The sequence below is a fragment of the Mus musculus genome, chromosome 11 (genome assembly GCF_000001635.26).
Source record: "Mus musculus strain C57BL/6J chromosome 11, GRCm38.p6 C57BL/6J".
In the NCBI taxonomy this organism is placed as follows: Eukaryota; Metazoa; Chordata; class Mammalia; order Rodentia; family Muridae; genus Mus; species Mus musculus.
The window spans coordinates 59,860,417-59,876,791 of record NC_000077.6 but is presented as its reverse complement, the minus strand read 5'-3'; the positions used below and the strand labels follow the sequence as shown (position 1 = coordinate 59,876,791).

The following is a 16,375-nucleotide window of genomic DNA, read 5'->3' as shown; positions in this document are numbered from 1 at the left end:
GGTGCTAGCAGGCAGCAGTGCCTCCCTCAGATGAATGGGACCAAAAGAAACCACCAGGCTGCCAGCAATGCCACCATCCAGGCCATCTTGCCTTTGCCCCCATATGGTACCATGCGAGGTACATGAGGTACACATGGGTGAGCTATGCCCACCTCTGTCCTGTTCATCAGTGTGTGGGACTCCCGTATGCTTATATCACAAGCAGATGGCACACTAGAGGATCCTGGGGCAGGTTCTAGAGAAGGCCACAGCACAGGCTATGTGTGAGTAGCATTTATTTTTCATATTGGCAACAAATATTCACACCTGCTGACTCCTTTCTGGGCTGTTAATGGGATCTAAGAACACCAGAGCAAGAGACCGTAGGGAGGGTCTCGGTGGCCTCCAAAAGAGCCTGGTGGCCATGGAAATCCAGAAAGACTAAGTATGTAAGCTGGACAAGATTCTACAGTAGAGGTACCTACATGCCTGCCAGGGGAACCGTTGTCATCTGTCTGTCCCTGGCACCCCTCGTCTTGCAGATCCTGGATCAGGGTACTTCCATGTCTCAGAGAACCCCTATTGCACACAGTGAGAGGCAGTGGCATGGGGCATCTGCCTGAGGTCAGACCAACTTATCTGAGAACACGCATCTTTCTTCTAGCCCCGTCCCAACTATCAGGTTAAGGCCTTGCTGGGCTAGGGGAAGAAGGGAAGTGTGTCAGACGTTGTTTTGACCAAAGTGTTCACTGGGATCCTCCAGGAAGTACCAGGGAACTGCAGCATAACCCTCAGTGGGCTGCCTGCTGTCCAGTTGTGAGCTGTGAGCCCCATGCTGAACCACGAGAGAGCCATAGTACAGTCCTCAGCGGAGCCGCTTGCTGTCCAAGATGGCCTTCCAGTCGTCTGCCCATGAGTGCAGCCTGCGGCGAGGGGGCTGCAGCTGCAGGTGGTAGTTGTGGCAGGAGGTAAAGAGGATGTGCTCCCAGCTGGGATGTGGCTCAGCCCCTGTGGAGGGAAGCAGCAGCTCAGACAAGACACTAGGGACTAGGTGTAGCTTGCTGGGACCAAACCAAGTGCCCCAAGAGTAGGTGTTGTGTTCACCTGACTCAGTTTCTTTGTCCACAAAGTGATCCTCTACTAGCCTGCCCTACAGAAGGCATGAGGGCCAAACAAGGTACTGTGCACAGGGTGATAGAAGCAGTCCACATAGTGGGGCTGGGCTGAGTGGGCTCTGTCATCACACACTGCTGTGCCTTGCCAGCCATCTCTATGCCCATCCTGTGCTACCTCAAGTGGGAAGCTGTGGCTAGCACACCCTACAGTTACTGGTACCACTTCCTTTCCACACTGTGCTGTGACTGGACAAGCTCCTTGGGGCTGTGACCCACCAGATCCTCTGGAAGACTCTGGTTTGAGAGAGGCCGGCCCCATACACACAGACAGATTGGATGTCCCACCGGAGGGACTGAGGCAGGCAGGCGCAATCCCCTGGCATTCAGCAAGCTTTAGGATAGAAACTGTTTTCCCAAGGAGGTGTCCAGACAACTCCTAAGAACTAGCAGGAGGTTTTGTCCAGTGTAGCAAACCCAGGCAGAGCACATCTAGTGGGAGGAAACAGTGTGGACTGACTAATGGAACTCTCAAATCTCACCGTGCCTAAGGCCTCCCTCTGCCAGCCTTGTCAGCTACGTGGCTTGCTTACTTTCTGGGAAGGGGTCATGAGCTGGAACCAGAGAAAAAGGACAAACACAATGCCCAAGCCACTGTCAGTCAGAGACACCATATCATGATTTCCTGTCATGCAGTAAACTAACACAGACTGTCTCTGAGGGGGAAAGAGGGCCGCAAGCTACTAAACACAGAGGTTGCAAAGTCAAAGCTGGGTCTTCGCTTCCCCAGGAAGGTTAAAATCAATCTGGATAGGGCACGGACATTCTGGCTCCAGTAGCGCCCTGTCCCTTGGTGCCGACAGAACTTTCCAACCGGAAGAACCTCCTGGCTGGGTATTGCTAAATACCTGGTGATGGTGGGAAGTGGGCTGAGGAGAGCCCAGGAGGAAGGACTTGGGAAAAGGGAGAATGCACCCAGTGCTATCCACCCTCCCTCCTCCCACCGTCCCCACCCCTGCCATAGGTCACTTGCCTGTGATGTCTGGCCGGTCATCTATGAGAAGGTCGGCTGAGATCACAGTCTTGTCTCTGGTCAACACAATCTGCTCCAGAAAGTCAGGGCCAAAGTGCTTCTCCACCCAGGCATACTGGAGTAACAGAGGAGATGACAGCGTCAGATGGCACTGGGATGGTTCAGCCTAGTACCCCAGCACTCGGGAGGGAAGGAGGTGGATATTAATAGCCATCCCAGGTAGCTCTGTGCCCAGGAATTTGACACTTGGGAGCTGTGTACCTGCATACTTGTCCCCTAGAATGCAGAAAGATCACAACTCACACCAGGACTTGACATCCTCAGAGCTACATAGGATATGTTCTCAGTGTTCCAACAAGGTCCGTCATACTGGCTGCCACTGAGTCCTGTGGGGTTAAGTGACTCCCTGAGGTGTCTGAATCACAAGAAAAACAACCAGAGGATCTGCCCAACATCTCTGCTACGAATTTAAAGCGGAGACAAGTGCATTCAAACCATGTGTGATATACTAGGGGAAGGGGCAATGGGGCAGTAGTCTGAGAGAGAGGACAGTTACAAGGAGCTTGATTGCCACACCAGTACAAGGGTGTGTGTGTGTGTGTCAGCTACCACTGACAGAACAGTGTGCAATCCAGCAGGCTACCCTTCCCTCTGCCACTGTGCGGTTCTGAACAGCCCCACCCTTTCCTATAACACTTTGGATACTGGGAAACAGTCTTCCTTTCTTCACCACCCCAGGAAAGCTGGCAGCAGATATGACCTGACTAGCCTGGGTCTGGTTCTGTCAGGAGAGCCATGAGTGGGCCCTGGGCCCGGGGTTCCAAGCTGTGCAGCTGCATCTTGTCACCTGGCTATCCTTCTCCATCCTCCCTGGTCTGCTCACAGACCAAGACAGGTATGGTTTTTTGTTTGTTTTGTTTTTTGGTTTTTTGAGACAGGGTTTCTCTGTATAGTCCTGGCTGTCCTGGAACTCACTCTGAAGATCAGGTTGGCCTCGAACTCAGAAATCCACCTGCCTCTGCCTCCCGAGTACTGGGATTAAAGGCGTGCACCACCAGGCTCGGCCAGGTATGGGTTTTAGTCAGGGCAGCTTCCAGCGGAAGGGAACAGGAGCCTTTGCCTAGATTCCTCTGGCCCTACCTGGAGAACAAACAGCAGCCAGAAGCTGGAGGAAGACGGTTACAAGCACACACTAGTTCATACGGAATGACCTCCAGAGGAAAAGGCTGTGTAGTCACCAATGGGCCCACGGCAAAGCCTCAGGAAGGCTCATCCCATCTGTGGCCTACGTGACTTGGAGCAGACATGAGCAGACTACATGTGGCTCCAAGTGACCTCTAACACAGGAAGGGCTTGGAGAACAGAGCAGAACCTATAGAGGCAGGGCTGCATGGCCTGTCCCTGTCCCACCCAAACCTCTAGGCCTCACAATGGCAATCTTGATTCTCAGATTGTTCTATCTCTTCAGGCCTTTAACCACACACATGCACATATGACACACATACAAACATATGTGCACTCGTACACACACACACACACACACACACACACACACACATACACTCCCCTGACACAGCAAGTTCCTAAAGCCTTCTCTACATCCCACTCCTGCTTCTCACTCCTCCACCTCCTTCACTTCACACTCCTCCTCCTTCCAGATGATGACCACATTATCTGTATCCCTGAAAGCTGCCACAGCGGCCTCTGACATCCTTTAGGACAGGGACCGTGGTTCTTTGAATACCTGTCCAAATAACCAAATGAGCCAATGAAGAAGACAGTCGTTTTTGGACAGACTACCTGAGGTCATTCTGACTGGAAAGGCTTTATGGCCAAGGTCTCAGTGAAGCCATGCAGGCCCTACTGGCCATCTTCCCAGAAAGATACGGCTACTGCAGAGAAGCCCATTCCTCTCATAAAGTAGCTTAGCAGGGTCAAAATGCTGCCTCTGGCAGATGTGTGGTGGATGGGCTGAGTCCCTGGAGTGCTTACCTGAGTGGGGTTTGGATACAGAGGTGAGAATGCTGAAGTTTGTGGACTTGACGTCCAGTGCCCTCTCATCCTCACGACAGCCCTGACATACACATCCTTCCCACCCCAGCAGCTCTCCACCCTGTCTGCTATGAGGCATGCTGAGGAAACTGGGAGAGCCCAGGCTTCTTCCAAGCAGGGCAGCCATGGCCCAGGCCTCGTGGCACACCACACCTCGTGGCCTGAGAACCAGACGGTGAAAACTCCCTCTGCTTTGTTCATTTCTAATCCAATGTAGCCAGCGGCTCTGTGAGTGACTGTCCTGTGCTTGGATGCAGCACTGATATCAAGTCACCACAAGTGTCTGGTCCCACACGCCCAGTCTCTGGATCTCTCCTCTCTGGCAGGGCCTGGCTACAAACCACAGAGGAACGGCTGCTCAAAACAAACTGCACAGTGACCACAGATCCTGCACAGAAAAAGAAACTGAAGTTTTGAGAGGGCCCGGTGAGGCTGCCACCACTTGCACTCCCCTGCCCTGGAGCTGGGGCGAGCTTGGGTTCCTGAGCTGACTGCACCCTGGCTGGGAAAATCAGAGCTGTTTCTAAATGGACTGCCAGTGGTCTGCCTCTGAGCCTTGTTCGTCCTTGAAAAGCTGCTTGATCCACGCATGGTAATTAGAGCATTGTGATGGATATTCTTGGTCGTCAACTTGACCACCTAAATAAATGGATTTTTTAAAAAGAATTATTTATTTACTATATGTGAGTACACTGTTGCTGTCTTCAGACACTCCAGAAAAGGGCATCATTACAGATGGTTGTGAGCCACCATGTGGTTGCTGGGATTTGAACTCAGGATCTCCAGAAGAGCTGTCAGTGCTCTTACCCACTGAGCCATTTCTCCAGCCCCTATAAATGGATTTCTCTCAGGTATTTTTTATACTGATGGGAACCTGGCTAACAAACATCTACTAATGCCCAGTATATATTACTGTTACTGAACTTTAATAGCCCCAAATAACCTCAAAAAAAAAAATTAGAACCACAGTAAAACCCAAGCGGCTGGGTACACCTGTGAGGGATTTTTCTTAATTAAATTATTTGAAGTGGCTGGGCAGTGGTGGCCCACGCCTTTAATCCCAGAACTTCGGAGGCAGAGGCAGGTGGATTTATGAGTTCGAGGGCAGCCTGATCTACAGAGTGAGTTCCAGGACAGCCAGGGCTACGCAGAAAATCCCTGTCTTGAAAAAAACAAACAAACAAAAAAATTATTGAAGTGGACAGACTGCACCTTTAATCTGGGTCACACCTTCTGCTGGCAGCCTATATAAAGGACGTGGAAGGAGGAGACTTGTGCTTTTCTGCTTCTGCTCTCACTAGCACGTCCATTCCTTCACTGGCATCAGAGCCCACTTCTTTGAGATTTAGCATATACCAAAGACCAGCTAAGACATCTAGCCTTGTGAACTGAACAACTACTGGATTCTTGGGCTTTCTGTTAGTAGATAGCCACTGTTGGACTATAGCCTATAAGCTACTCTAATAAATCCCAGAAGTGTGTGTGTGTGTGTGTATATATATGTGTATACACACACACACACACACACACACACACACACACACACACACACACACACACGTATATATTCATTCTATCAATTCTGTTCCTCTAGAGAACCCCAACTAATTTGAGCATCTTCTATCTCATGGGTGGGAAGATGTGTGTGGAAGCCCCTCACTGACCCTGGCATATAGTAGGCATAGGAAGAATTCCAGCTCTGGATTTTACCACACATCAGAGGCCCCACTCCACAGTTCTGACAATGACTGAGTTCTGGGACCCCCTAAGGTTGTACACCCTCAGCATATAGTTGGCATGACTAAATTAACATAGGGTGCTGCTACAGTGTCCCTTGGAGGCCTGTGTGGTAAAGGATTCTTTCCCACAGTGGCACTAGAGAAGCTGGACCTTGTGGGAGATGTTTGTGTCAATGAAGGCCTCAAAGGGGTTTGTGAAACCCTGGCCCTTCTCTTCCAGCTTTTTGCTCTCTAGCTATGAGGGAAATGTTTTTCTCTCTAATGGATTCTGTCATGACCACAGGCTGCCTCACCACAGGCCCAAGGCAAGGGAGCCAACCAATCAACCTCTGAACAAATAAAAACCTTTTCTCTTTGGGTATTTTTTTATAGTGATGGGAACCTGGCTAACACAAACATCTACTAATGCCAGATACACACACACACGTACACACACACACACACACGCAAACACACACACACACACACACACACCTGTAACTGAACTTTAATAGCTCTCAGATAATCTACAAAAAATAGAACTATTAAAAGTAGATAATACAATATGCAAAAGCACTTCTACTTCTATTCATCTGGAGATTGTAATTAGGCAAAAATATTTTACAAAGAATAAACTGAAACAGGCTTAACTATGCAGGTAAAATGGCTATAAGAGGAACTTCTGTGTTATATGTATTTAACACATTAAAACCTTTAACTAAGCCAGACGTATAATGAAGATCTGAAGTCCCAGCTACTTGGAAGGTGAGACTAGGGGTGACATTGCCCTCAGTGAGCTTGGCCCACTAACATCATGAATATGTTGATCACTATTAGGCCAGGCAATCTGATGGAGGCATTTTCTCAATTGAGAGTCATCTTCTTAGATAACTTTAGCTTGTGTTAGGTTGACAAAAACAAACAAACAAACAAACAAACAAACAAACAAAAAAAACCCCAACCAAGACACGTATCAAAGATGCAGAGCAGATAAGACAAGCTGGGAGTAGCTCATGGGGGACAGAGGTGTCCCCCAGCAGCTGTGGAGGCCCTGGCCACTGCCATGGGTAGTAAGAGATCTGAGGCAGGTGGCAGCTCAGGGCCACCGCAGGTGTAAGGGAAGGATGCAGAAAGGGCGGGAGGCTGCCCAGCCCCAGCACTAGCCTCCCACTTAGTGAGTAAATTAGACAAAAGAGACAGAAACTGAAGATTGGCCTGTTTTTTTTACAGCTAAAAGGGCAGCAGGCCTAGATCAGACCAGAGATACAGAGCTCCTCCTGAAACCCTGTAACACCCATGGGAGGAGCCAAGCATCAATGAGTCAGACTGATGCAGAAGCAACAAAAGATACCCCATGAATCCAACCTTCGATACAAAGAAAACACAAGAACCAGCATGCAGGCAGGGGTCTTCACAGTGGTCTACCGTGAGAGAGTGAGAGACGTGCTAATCAGAGAACTTTCAATGCCGGGATTGCTGGAATTAGGGGAAAGCTTTAAACAATCAATGAAAGACTTTCTCACGGCCTGGCTTGTGAGGTTATGGGATGCGGGGGCAGACAGGATCAGTCTGAGTGCTGCAGAAGCAGAGGAACGGAAGGACATACCACACATCCCTCCTTGGGACACACAAGAGGGAGCTGCTTAGCCTGAGGCAGTACAAGGAACCAGTCCTTGTTCTCACGAGCCATTAGAGATGCTTGGATGTCAAGCAGCTAAGGTCCCCATAGGTATCAGGGGCTGGAGGACAATAGTGGAGGGACAGGGACTGCTGAGGGAACTAGGTATGAGGGCAGCAATGTGCAATGTGCCATCACAGGGCCTGAGAGGATGGTGTTCACCTGAGACTTAAGGAAGACTTGCTTAGCAAGGACCCGGAGACTGGCGTGGAGCTTTAGTGGCTTTGCTGAGCCCTTCGGTGGAGTAGGAAAGGCTTTGGAGGATTAAGTGACTTAGGGCAGCATATAAAAGTGCCCACTGACAAAACAAGACTGTGACATCTATCTGTCTGTCTGTCTGTCTACCTGTGTATTTATTTTGTATGTGACGTCCCTCAGGGATGGATTGTGATCTGAGACTTGTGAGACGAGATGAAGCCTTTCCTCATTGGAACACCCAAAAGAAACATGTCCACCAGAGCATCGGTCTCAAAAGGAAAGGTTCTAGAGGTGAAGACAGTTTGTCAAGCCAGGGCCTCCCCAGCAGCCAGCTGTGGTACATGGAGGTCACAACTACAGCTCCAGCCACGGTGCCAACCCCGAGTTTCCCTGACACAGAGAACCAGCTGGAGCAGAAAGCACAGCAAGGGAGGACAGGGCCGATCCACCCTTACCAAGTTCATTAAAAGTGGGGAAGTGTGGGGATGTCCCATGGAAGAGCTCCGAGGTGTGGAAGTGGGACGGCTTGGAGAGTGTGTCTGAGGCTAGTGGAGGCCAAGTCAGTGCCTCCTGTCCATGCTACTGCACCCAGCAGGGGCTCTGTGGAGGGAAGAGCGGATACCAATGCATAAAGTCTGCCCAGCTGTTAGACTTTGCTTACATTTGAGTTAGTGTCTACTTAGTGAATTTCTGTGATCACCTGACATGGCTCAAAGCAGATGATAACCGACTTTCGTGTGCTTCACCAGAGTTGTCTCCACAGTCTCACTGCTCATTATGGGATGGTGGGTCAGGACAGGATCACTGCTCTGCCCATCCTGTGTAGAAAGGTTTTATTGCATAAAGACAGCACAGGGCTAACTCTTGAGTGTTTTGCAGATTTAGAAACTCATTTAAAGACATGTGAATGAACCCAAAGAAACCATCGTGGGACATTCGTTCACAAAGGGGGAGAAGGCCAGGTGCTGCTGTGGAATTCTTGGGAGCTTTAAGGTTGGGTAAGGCACAGTGACACCCACCCAGGTGATGGGGTAAGAAGTCTGCAAAGCCCCATGGCTGTAAATGCTCAAGACTACACAGCCGGAAGCCACAAGGTGGTCAACTGGGAACACCGGTGTTAAGAACAGGTCACCTCGCTAGGAGCTGTTGGCCACAGAGACCCTAGGAGCCCTCAAACAATAAAGGCTATTGCCACAGTGGGCTGCATTCCAGGCTTGAATGGTGACATCCTATTGCTGAAGGGGCTGTACATTTTGGCTGCTGACTTGGAGAATTAAAGGCAGGGCTGGGCCCAAAGTCTCCCCTTCCTGAGAGCAACTCCTGGAGTGCCAGAGTCCCCACTAAGAATGCTGGGGAGGATTAAGGCCCAAAGTCCTACTCAGCTGTGGATCCTGCATGCTTCGTGATAGAAATGTCAGACAAGACGTGTTGGCTAGTACAATAGTGGACAGGTGGTTATAGCCAGACCCAACTTTCTGAGTGGACTCAAGGCCAATCACAGGTGGAGAATCACATCTAGTACCAGGAACTTAGACAACTGTGGGTTCACTGGGAGGCCAGCGCTGTTGACTAAGTGATGTACTGACTACAGAGCACATTTGCGTTCTCAGTCTTGGGTTATTACTGCAGTCTGTGTCTGCTTGAAAACTTGCCATTTCCTGCTTCTCGTTTTTATCCTCACTTTTGTTTTATAGTAGGAGAAATACCAACAACCCCCAAACAACCACGGTCTGGAGATGGGGGAGATGGACAGAAAGGCAAGGAGAATATTGTCAGTCATCTATGCTGCCCCATTCCTGGCTCAGGGAGCCCTGCAGGAGAAGGGGGAAAAAAGGATGTAGCAGCTGGAAGAAGGGGTGGAGCCTGAGTGTACATCGGCAGAACTCTGCCATGGTTTGCCACTGGGACCCTAGGAGATAGACAGGCATTGCTTCTGTCTCTTCCTTGGAATGAACTTTAGCAGCAGTCCCCTAATTGGCTTTCTAAAACCAAGTGTTCAGCCCTAAAAACATATACATACAAGCAGCACTAAACAGACTAAGCATGTTGTATTAATTAAAGAATAAGAGGCCATGAATTTGATAGGAAATGAGGAAGAGGGGACCTGAAGAGATTAGAGGGACAAGGAAAAGAAGGAATACAACTCTAGTTTATTATTTTATTTTATCTTATTTCATGGATTTTTAAGACAGGATTTTTCTATGTATCCCTGTCTGTCCTGGAATACACTATGTAGACCAAGCTGGTGGAGATCTACCTGTACCACCACACCTGGCTTTTAAATTTTTTTAAGAACAATGTTGGAAAACTTGCAATCTTGAAGTTATTATGAAACTTTCAAGACAGTGCGGAAGCGAGAGACATGGCTCAATGAACGTATTAGGGTGTCAGAATTAGACCTGGGTACACACACAAAATCCTAGACTGCTTTTCCAAGAGAGAAACAACTAGAAGCAAACACCCGCAAAACAACTCAGAGCCTTTGCTTTTACTAATATTCCACCATATAAGAAAATTAACTCAAAGTGGATCATAACCTGCATGTGAGAGCTGAAAGTATAAAGCTTCTGCACTTCAGGAAAGGTTCGTGCTGAAGAACATCGTGTGCAGGAATGGAAACAGACTCGCACCTATCACCGCGCAGAAAACTCCAGTCCAGATGCATCAAAGACCTCAGCATACGACCAGATGCCCTGAGTCTGACAGATGAGAAAGGGAATAGCCTTGAACTCATTAGCACAGGAAAAGAATTTTGAAACAGAACACCATCCGCACGGGTCTCAAGATTGACAATTAATAAACAGGACCTCATGAAACTGAGACGCCTCTACATGGCCAAGGACACTATCATTCAGACAAAGTGGCAGGCTACCTAATGGGAAAATGGTTTTACCAACTACACATCTGACAGAGGGCTAATATCTAAAATATATAAAGTACTCAAAAACTGGACATCAAGAAAACAACTCAATTAAAAGATAAGAGGCTTCTCACACCAAAAGACACCATCAATCAAGCAAAGAGACAGCTTACAGAATGGAAAAAGTCTTTCTCAGCTATATGAATGTCAGAGGGTTAATATCGAGAAGATCCTGATGGTAAGGTCCTGCTGCTGAAGACATCACATACTGACGTCATCACCATGGGGAAAGTGCTACTGACTCGTGCTTAAGGTAATACACATACTACCTGAGGATACAGCAGGGCATAGTCAGTCTCACCCAGGTACAAATCCTGAGAATCACAACAGCAATCCGCTGCAAGCTCCACACGCTGGTGCTACAGTGGCATCAATGTTATGGAAGTGACCAACCAGCTTCTGATTGGCTATAAGGTCTGCTCCATGAGATGGAACCCATACCTGAGATGATTAATGAGGCCAAGAACTTGAAATTCGATAGGTCATGGGCCCTAGGGGAAATCTACAGCTATTCTGCTAAATGAACACAGCAATAAAATAGCTCCTAATGCTGTACAGCTAAAACCATGGATTGATCCACTTCTCAGTCCTCATAGCGGGGCTTCTTGGAGTAGACTGTAATTAACACAAAGCCCTGCATCATGAGTGTCAACATAAGACCAGATGTGCTGAATCTAATAGACGAGAAAGAAGGGAACAGCCTACTGACTGAGATGGGATGAACTTTGGGGGAGGGGGATTGAGAGGAGGGGAACGAATTCGAGTAAACATATGTAACTATATGTTGTTACACTAAAAAAAAAAAAATTAAAGATTTTGTTAAACCAGGTATGGTAGTACACACCCGTAGTCCTAGTACTTACAAGGCCGCAGGATGAGAATTGCAAGTTCTAGGCCAGTGGGACTACACAGTGAAATCTTGCCTCAAAAACTAAAGTCTTTGCCTACGAAGGTGAAACGGCTTAGCGGGTAAAAGCTGTTGCAGCCAAGATGACAGCCTGAGTTTGACCCTCAGGATGCACGTGGTGCAAGGAGAGCACTGACTCTTACAGCTGTCATCTGGTCAACATACACACACTGTAGCACAAGGCTCTATGGACACACAAACAAATGAAAAATAAGTAAGTGTTTTTTAAAAGTAACAATTTTTTAAAAACCTAAGAAGATAAAAAGCCACAGACTAGAAAAAATACCTGCAGAACACATCACCTGATAAAGAGCCTGTCTACAGAATTCAGAAAGAACTCTCACAACTTGATACACAGCAAGCTAATGAAAAATCAGGCAAAAACTTGATCACTTCATTTCCAAACAAACAGGGAGCTGTTTGCTTAAAACATGTCCAACATGTGATATCAAAGTAGAGAAGGGGAGAGACTGTGGGTAAGAGTTTGAGCAGGGCTGGGTGCACAGTGTGATTGCTGATGACACCACTGCCTGGAGGGACCCAGATGGAACTGACCTGGAAGCCTCTTCAATGAGAACTAGTTCTCCTGATATTGCAAAGGTGCTGCACGAGCTGCCGAGGGGGGAAAGCGATACCTAGCCCTTCCCAGGTGTAAAGTCTATGAACTGATAAAGCCTGATAAGACAGCGCTAGTACAGCAGTAGCACTTTTACCACGGGGATAACCAATAGCTGTCTTAACAGGACTTAACACTTACTCAAGTAGGAGGGAATTCATGACAGGTGCCACAGACCTAGCCTACTACCTGTGTCTAGAGGGGCCACAGACCCTCGAGGAGAATCTATTACTGCCATCTTCCTAAACCATATAATTTATTACTGCAGTCTAAATGTGCATCTATATACCCATAAGCGTGGCTCTTACCCCTCATCAAAGGAGCTCCTTTTTGTAGCAGATGGTGACTATTACAGACAGCCACAACTGGTCAAAATGTACAACCCCAATTGCTACATCTATGACACAACCCCTACATCTAAAGTTCAGGAAAAACATCAGAAGATGAGCCAGAAAGTTTGTAAGAACCAAAAGGCCAGGATGCTTGCTTTGAAATAGTGTCTTCAAGATATGACAAATGGGCCTAGAGAGATGGCTCAGCAGTTAAGAGTACTGACTGCTCTTCCAGAGGTCTTGAGTTCAATTCCCAGCAACTACATGGTGGCTCACAACCATCTGTAATGGGGATCCAATGCCCTCTTCTGGTGTGTCTGAAGATAGCTGCAGTGTACTCACATATATAAAACAAAGAAAGAAATCTTAAAAAAAAAAAAGATATGACAAAGAAGCTTTAACCATGAAACCTCGACAGTATGATTACCCAATCAAGGTCTACATGATGAAAATACCAGTTGGCACATTAATGTGATTGGGGGGATTTTTACAAAGCCCCAGGCCTAGCAAAGAGCTACTGAGAATCCATGCTGCTAAGAGTGGGAGACCCTCTTTCCTCCTGGGATGAGCTCCCTCATAGGTTATCCAAGAGGCTGGCTCCTGTATAGACAAGAAACACTAAACAGATTCAGGAGAGGGAGGGAGGAGCAGACAGAGACAGATATGGAGAGAGACCCACACAGAGGATAAATAATTAAAGAAGAGCTCGTGAATCTGAGAGATAGGGAGGGCAGGGAAGAAGTTGGAGAGGGAGGATGGGTAAAAATGATGTAAATACAGCACTCATATACAAAATTCACCCCAAAATAACTTTAAGATGTTTTTGATAGTTCTCTGTTGAACAATGTATCTATTTAAATGTTCTCTGCATGCCTAGCTCTTCACTGGGGAGGATGGTAGTGCATCTTTGCAGACCCCAGTCTGGTAAAAGACAGGAAATAATCCAGAAACAAAGAAATGGAGCCTTTCTGAGCAGGTTATACAGGAAACCAGGGCTGGGATAGAGCACGACATGGCAGAGGGTGAACAGACATTAGATGTGGTGGTCAGCTAACGTACTGGCCATCAACACAGGACACAGAGAGGGTCGTTACCAACTCCAACTTGCTTTGTTGTTAGTACTGAAAGACCAACCTTAAGGAAGGAAGGATTGGTCCTAGCTTGTGGTTTGAGGGGACAGCTCTATTATCGGAGGGAAGGCATGGGGAAAGCTTGCTCATATCTGGGTGAGCCAGGAAACAGAGAGAGAGAATTTCAGGTTGGAAGGGGAGTTTCTAGCCCATAAACCTGCTCCCCCCCCCCAGTAATTCACTATCACCAGCCAGGCCCCATCTTTTAAAGGTTCCCCAACCTCCCACACCAGCACCACAAACTAGGGGCTAAGGGTCCACATAAGTCCACGGAGGGCATTTCACATTTGAGCTACAATACAAGTCATGGAGGGAAGGAGCAGCCATGATGCAGAGTCAGACAGGCTTTGAGGCTAGGCCAGGCTTTTTTTTTTTAATTTTTTTTTAAGAATTTTAAAATTTATTTTATTTATAAGAGTACACTGTAGCTGTCGTCAGACACACCAGAAGGGGGCTTTAGATCCCATTACAGATGGTTGTGAGCCACCATGTGGTCACTGGGAATTGAACTCAGGACCTCTGGAAGAGCAGCAGTCAATGCTCTTAACCACTGAGCCATCTCTCCAGCCCCAGGCTTAGTTTTTATAGGGAGCTAATTACCATGGGGCTGATGTGATCCACCTTATCAAGTTTCAGAGGTAACATTAATTCTACACAGAGGTTTGATGTGGTGGTAATAAGAGAAGCAGACATATGCCAGGTCTGTTTCAGAAAGAGACTCCACAGGAAGCATAGCCCATTTCACCAGTCATGGAGTGGGAGGGGGAGGGGGTGGGGGTGGGGGGAGGGGGAAGCAGCAGGATAGACCACACCAGTAGAATCAGTATTCAGCCAGGCTCACCACAATCAACAGAAATTATAACCGGCAGCTGAACTGACCAAGTTCGGACTTTCCTATCATCACTCTCTATACAAAACTGTCGAGCATCCACAGCAAAGGCATTCGAACTGTATCGGGTATTAATCACCTGAGATGGCTTAAGTACTCAAGATCATGGGGTGGGGCGGGGCGGGGGAAGATGTGTACACACCATGCTAGTATCTATAAGGAACTCAGGTGCCTGCAGATTTTAACAATCACCCAGGGCACCTGTTCTGTCCACACGTCCAATTGTTTGGGCCAGCTAAAGTTGAAGCAGTCACCACACCTTCAACGGCTCAAGTGCAGGGGTCCAGCAGAGTCATCTGGCAAGCTGGCTGAGACCACACTGGCACTCAGAATTTCTGACTCAAAAGGTCAGTGTTACTGAAAATGTCTATTTCTAACCAGTCCCCAGAGGAGGTTGACCCCACCAGTCCAGAATGTCCTTGGGAGATAGGTGCTCTGATACAAAGTGGGGACCCATCTTTCACTCCCAGGAGCTGTAGATCCAACACCCATTCCCTTGTGCTGAAATGAACCCAGCCTTGAGAGGTCAGGGGGTCGGGATGAACCCAGCTGGCACAGCATCTGCTCACATAACCCACAGTGGGTGTGAGAGCCTCCCTAAGCAAGGCACATAACAACTCCAGGCCAAGGACAACATTGTGTGGAAGAGAGAAAGGTGGAGATACTCAGAAGCCTCAGCGTGACGATCTAAAGCCTGAATTGGGGAAACCCGACTGGGAACCCGGCATCCTGGGTGTCTGGGAAACCAGCAAGGTGTGGTGGTCCTATCCTCCCCACATAGAAAGCAGCCAGCATCTTCTACAGCACAAAAAGCTCTCTGCTGTACCTCTATGTCTTCCAGTAAAGACAAAAGAGCACACAGAAAAACAAACTTACATTTCCTTGCTTAGACTTTCTGTTTTGAAGGGTATGTCAGATCTCACTGTAGCCTAACCTAGCCTTGAATTCACTATGTAGCACGGGCTTGCCTGGAATTTGTGATCCCTGTCTCTGCCTACTGGGTGTTGGGGTTACAGATGTTCCCCACTATGCCCAGCTCTTGGTTAGGACTTTTCGTGTAAGCCTGAGGATGCAGCTAAGTGCAGGAGCACTTGCCAGGCAAATAGGATGCTGAGTTCCAATCCCAGTACCACAGAGGTGAGTGTGACAATGAGCGAAAGGAGGGAGGATTGTTCATGCAGGACGCCCTTGAGCGTCTAGCCACCCCCCCCCCACATGGTCCTCTCTCTGATCCCTGTGGCCTCCCTTACCAGTCTTTGCCAGTTGACAGATGCGACAACGCCCACCTTCCCACCAAGCCCATGCGGGAACAAGCCAATCCAGTACATGAGACAGAGCCTCTGGCTGGTGCAGAGAGCAGGGAGCACCAGACGAGGCCCTGCGCCATAGCAGCCCTTGCCCGGAACGGACTCCTTACCTTCTCATAGGGACAGTACTTGAACATCTTGATGGGGCTTGTACAGATGAAGACATCAGTGCTGCCAGAAGAGAAAGGACAGTGAGCCCTGCAGCTATCTCCACGCCGCTGCTCACCGCCCACCTCTGTTAGCCGAGCCCTGCCAGGGACTGAGCCTGCACCTGTCATGGGAAAGCCCACTGTTCTCCGTCTTCCCACACAAGAGGCTACGATGCACGACTTCCACCCCAGTCAAAGGTCTTGGATAGCTGCAAATGATCTGTCCTGACCACAGGCAACCAACTCTGAGGTGGGGCAATATTTGCAGGACTAGACCCAGAAGGTTAGCTGGGCTAAGCACAAACACTCGAGCTGAATAAGAAAACAGGGAGAGAAATGGGCACTTGCTAACAAG

The 16,375-nt window shown here is 48.3% G+C and overlaps 1 protein-coding gene across 4 annotated transcripts in view; it reads right to left on the bottom strand.

Annotated features, from left to right (window-relative positions):
- Positions 1 to 258: 258 nt before the first annotated feature.
- The window catches only part of Nt5m (5',3'-nucleotidase, mitochondrial), a 28,587-nt gene continuing 12,470 nt past the window's right edge, over positions 259 to 16,375 (bottom strand). For 2 of the 4 annotated variants that reach the window (XR_388314.4, XR_003949204.1), the window contains exons 3-4: positions 2,125 to 2,239; positions 259 to 987 (exon numbers count right to left, since the gene is read on the bottom strand). Coding sequence is in view for 1 of the 4 variants with exons in the window: in NM_134029.2 (NP_598790.1) it covers positions 845 to 987; positions 2,125 to 2,239; positions 15,982 to 16,042 (319 nt within the window). In the remaining 3 variants the exon portion in view is untranslated. Of the gene's footprint in view, positions 988 to 2,124; positions 2,240 to 2,427; positions 2,511 to 15,981; positions 16,043 to 16,375 lie in introns of all 4 variants that reach the window. The other 2 variants (XR_001779853.2, NM_134029.2) reach the window with 2 other exon arrangements.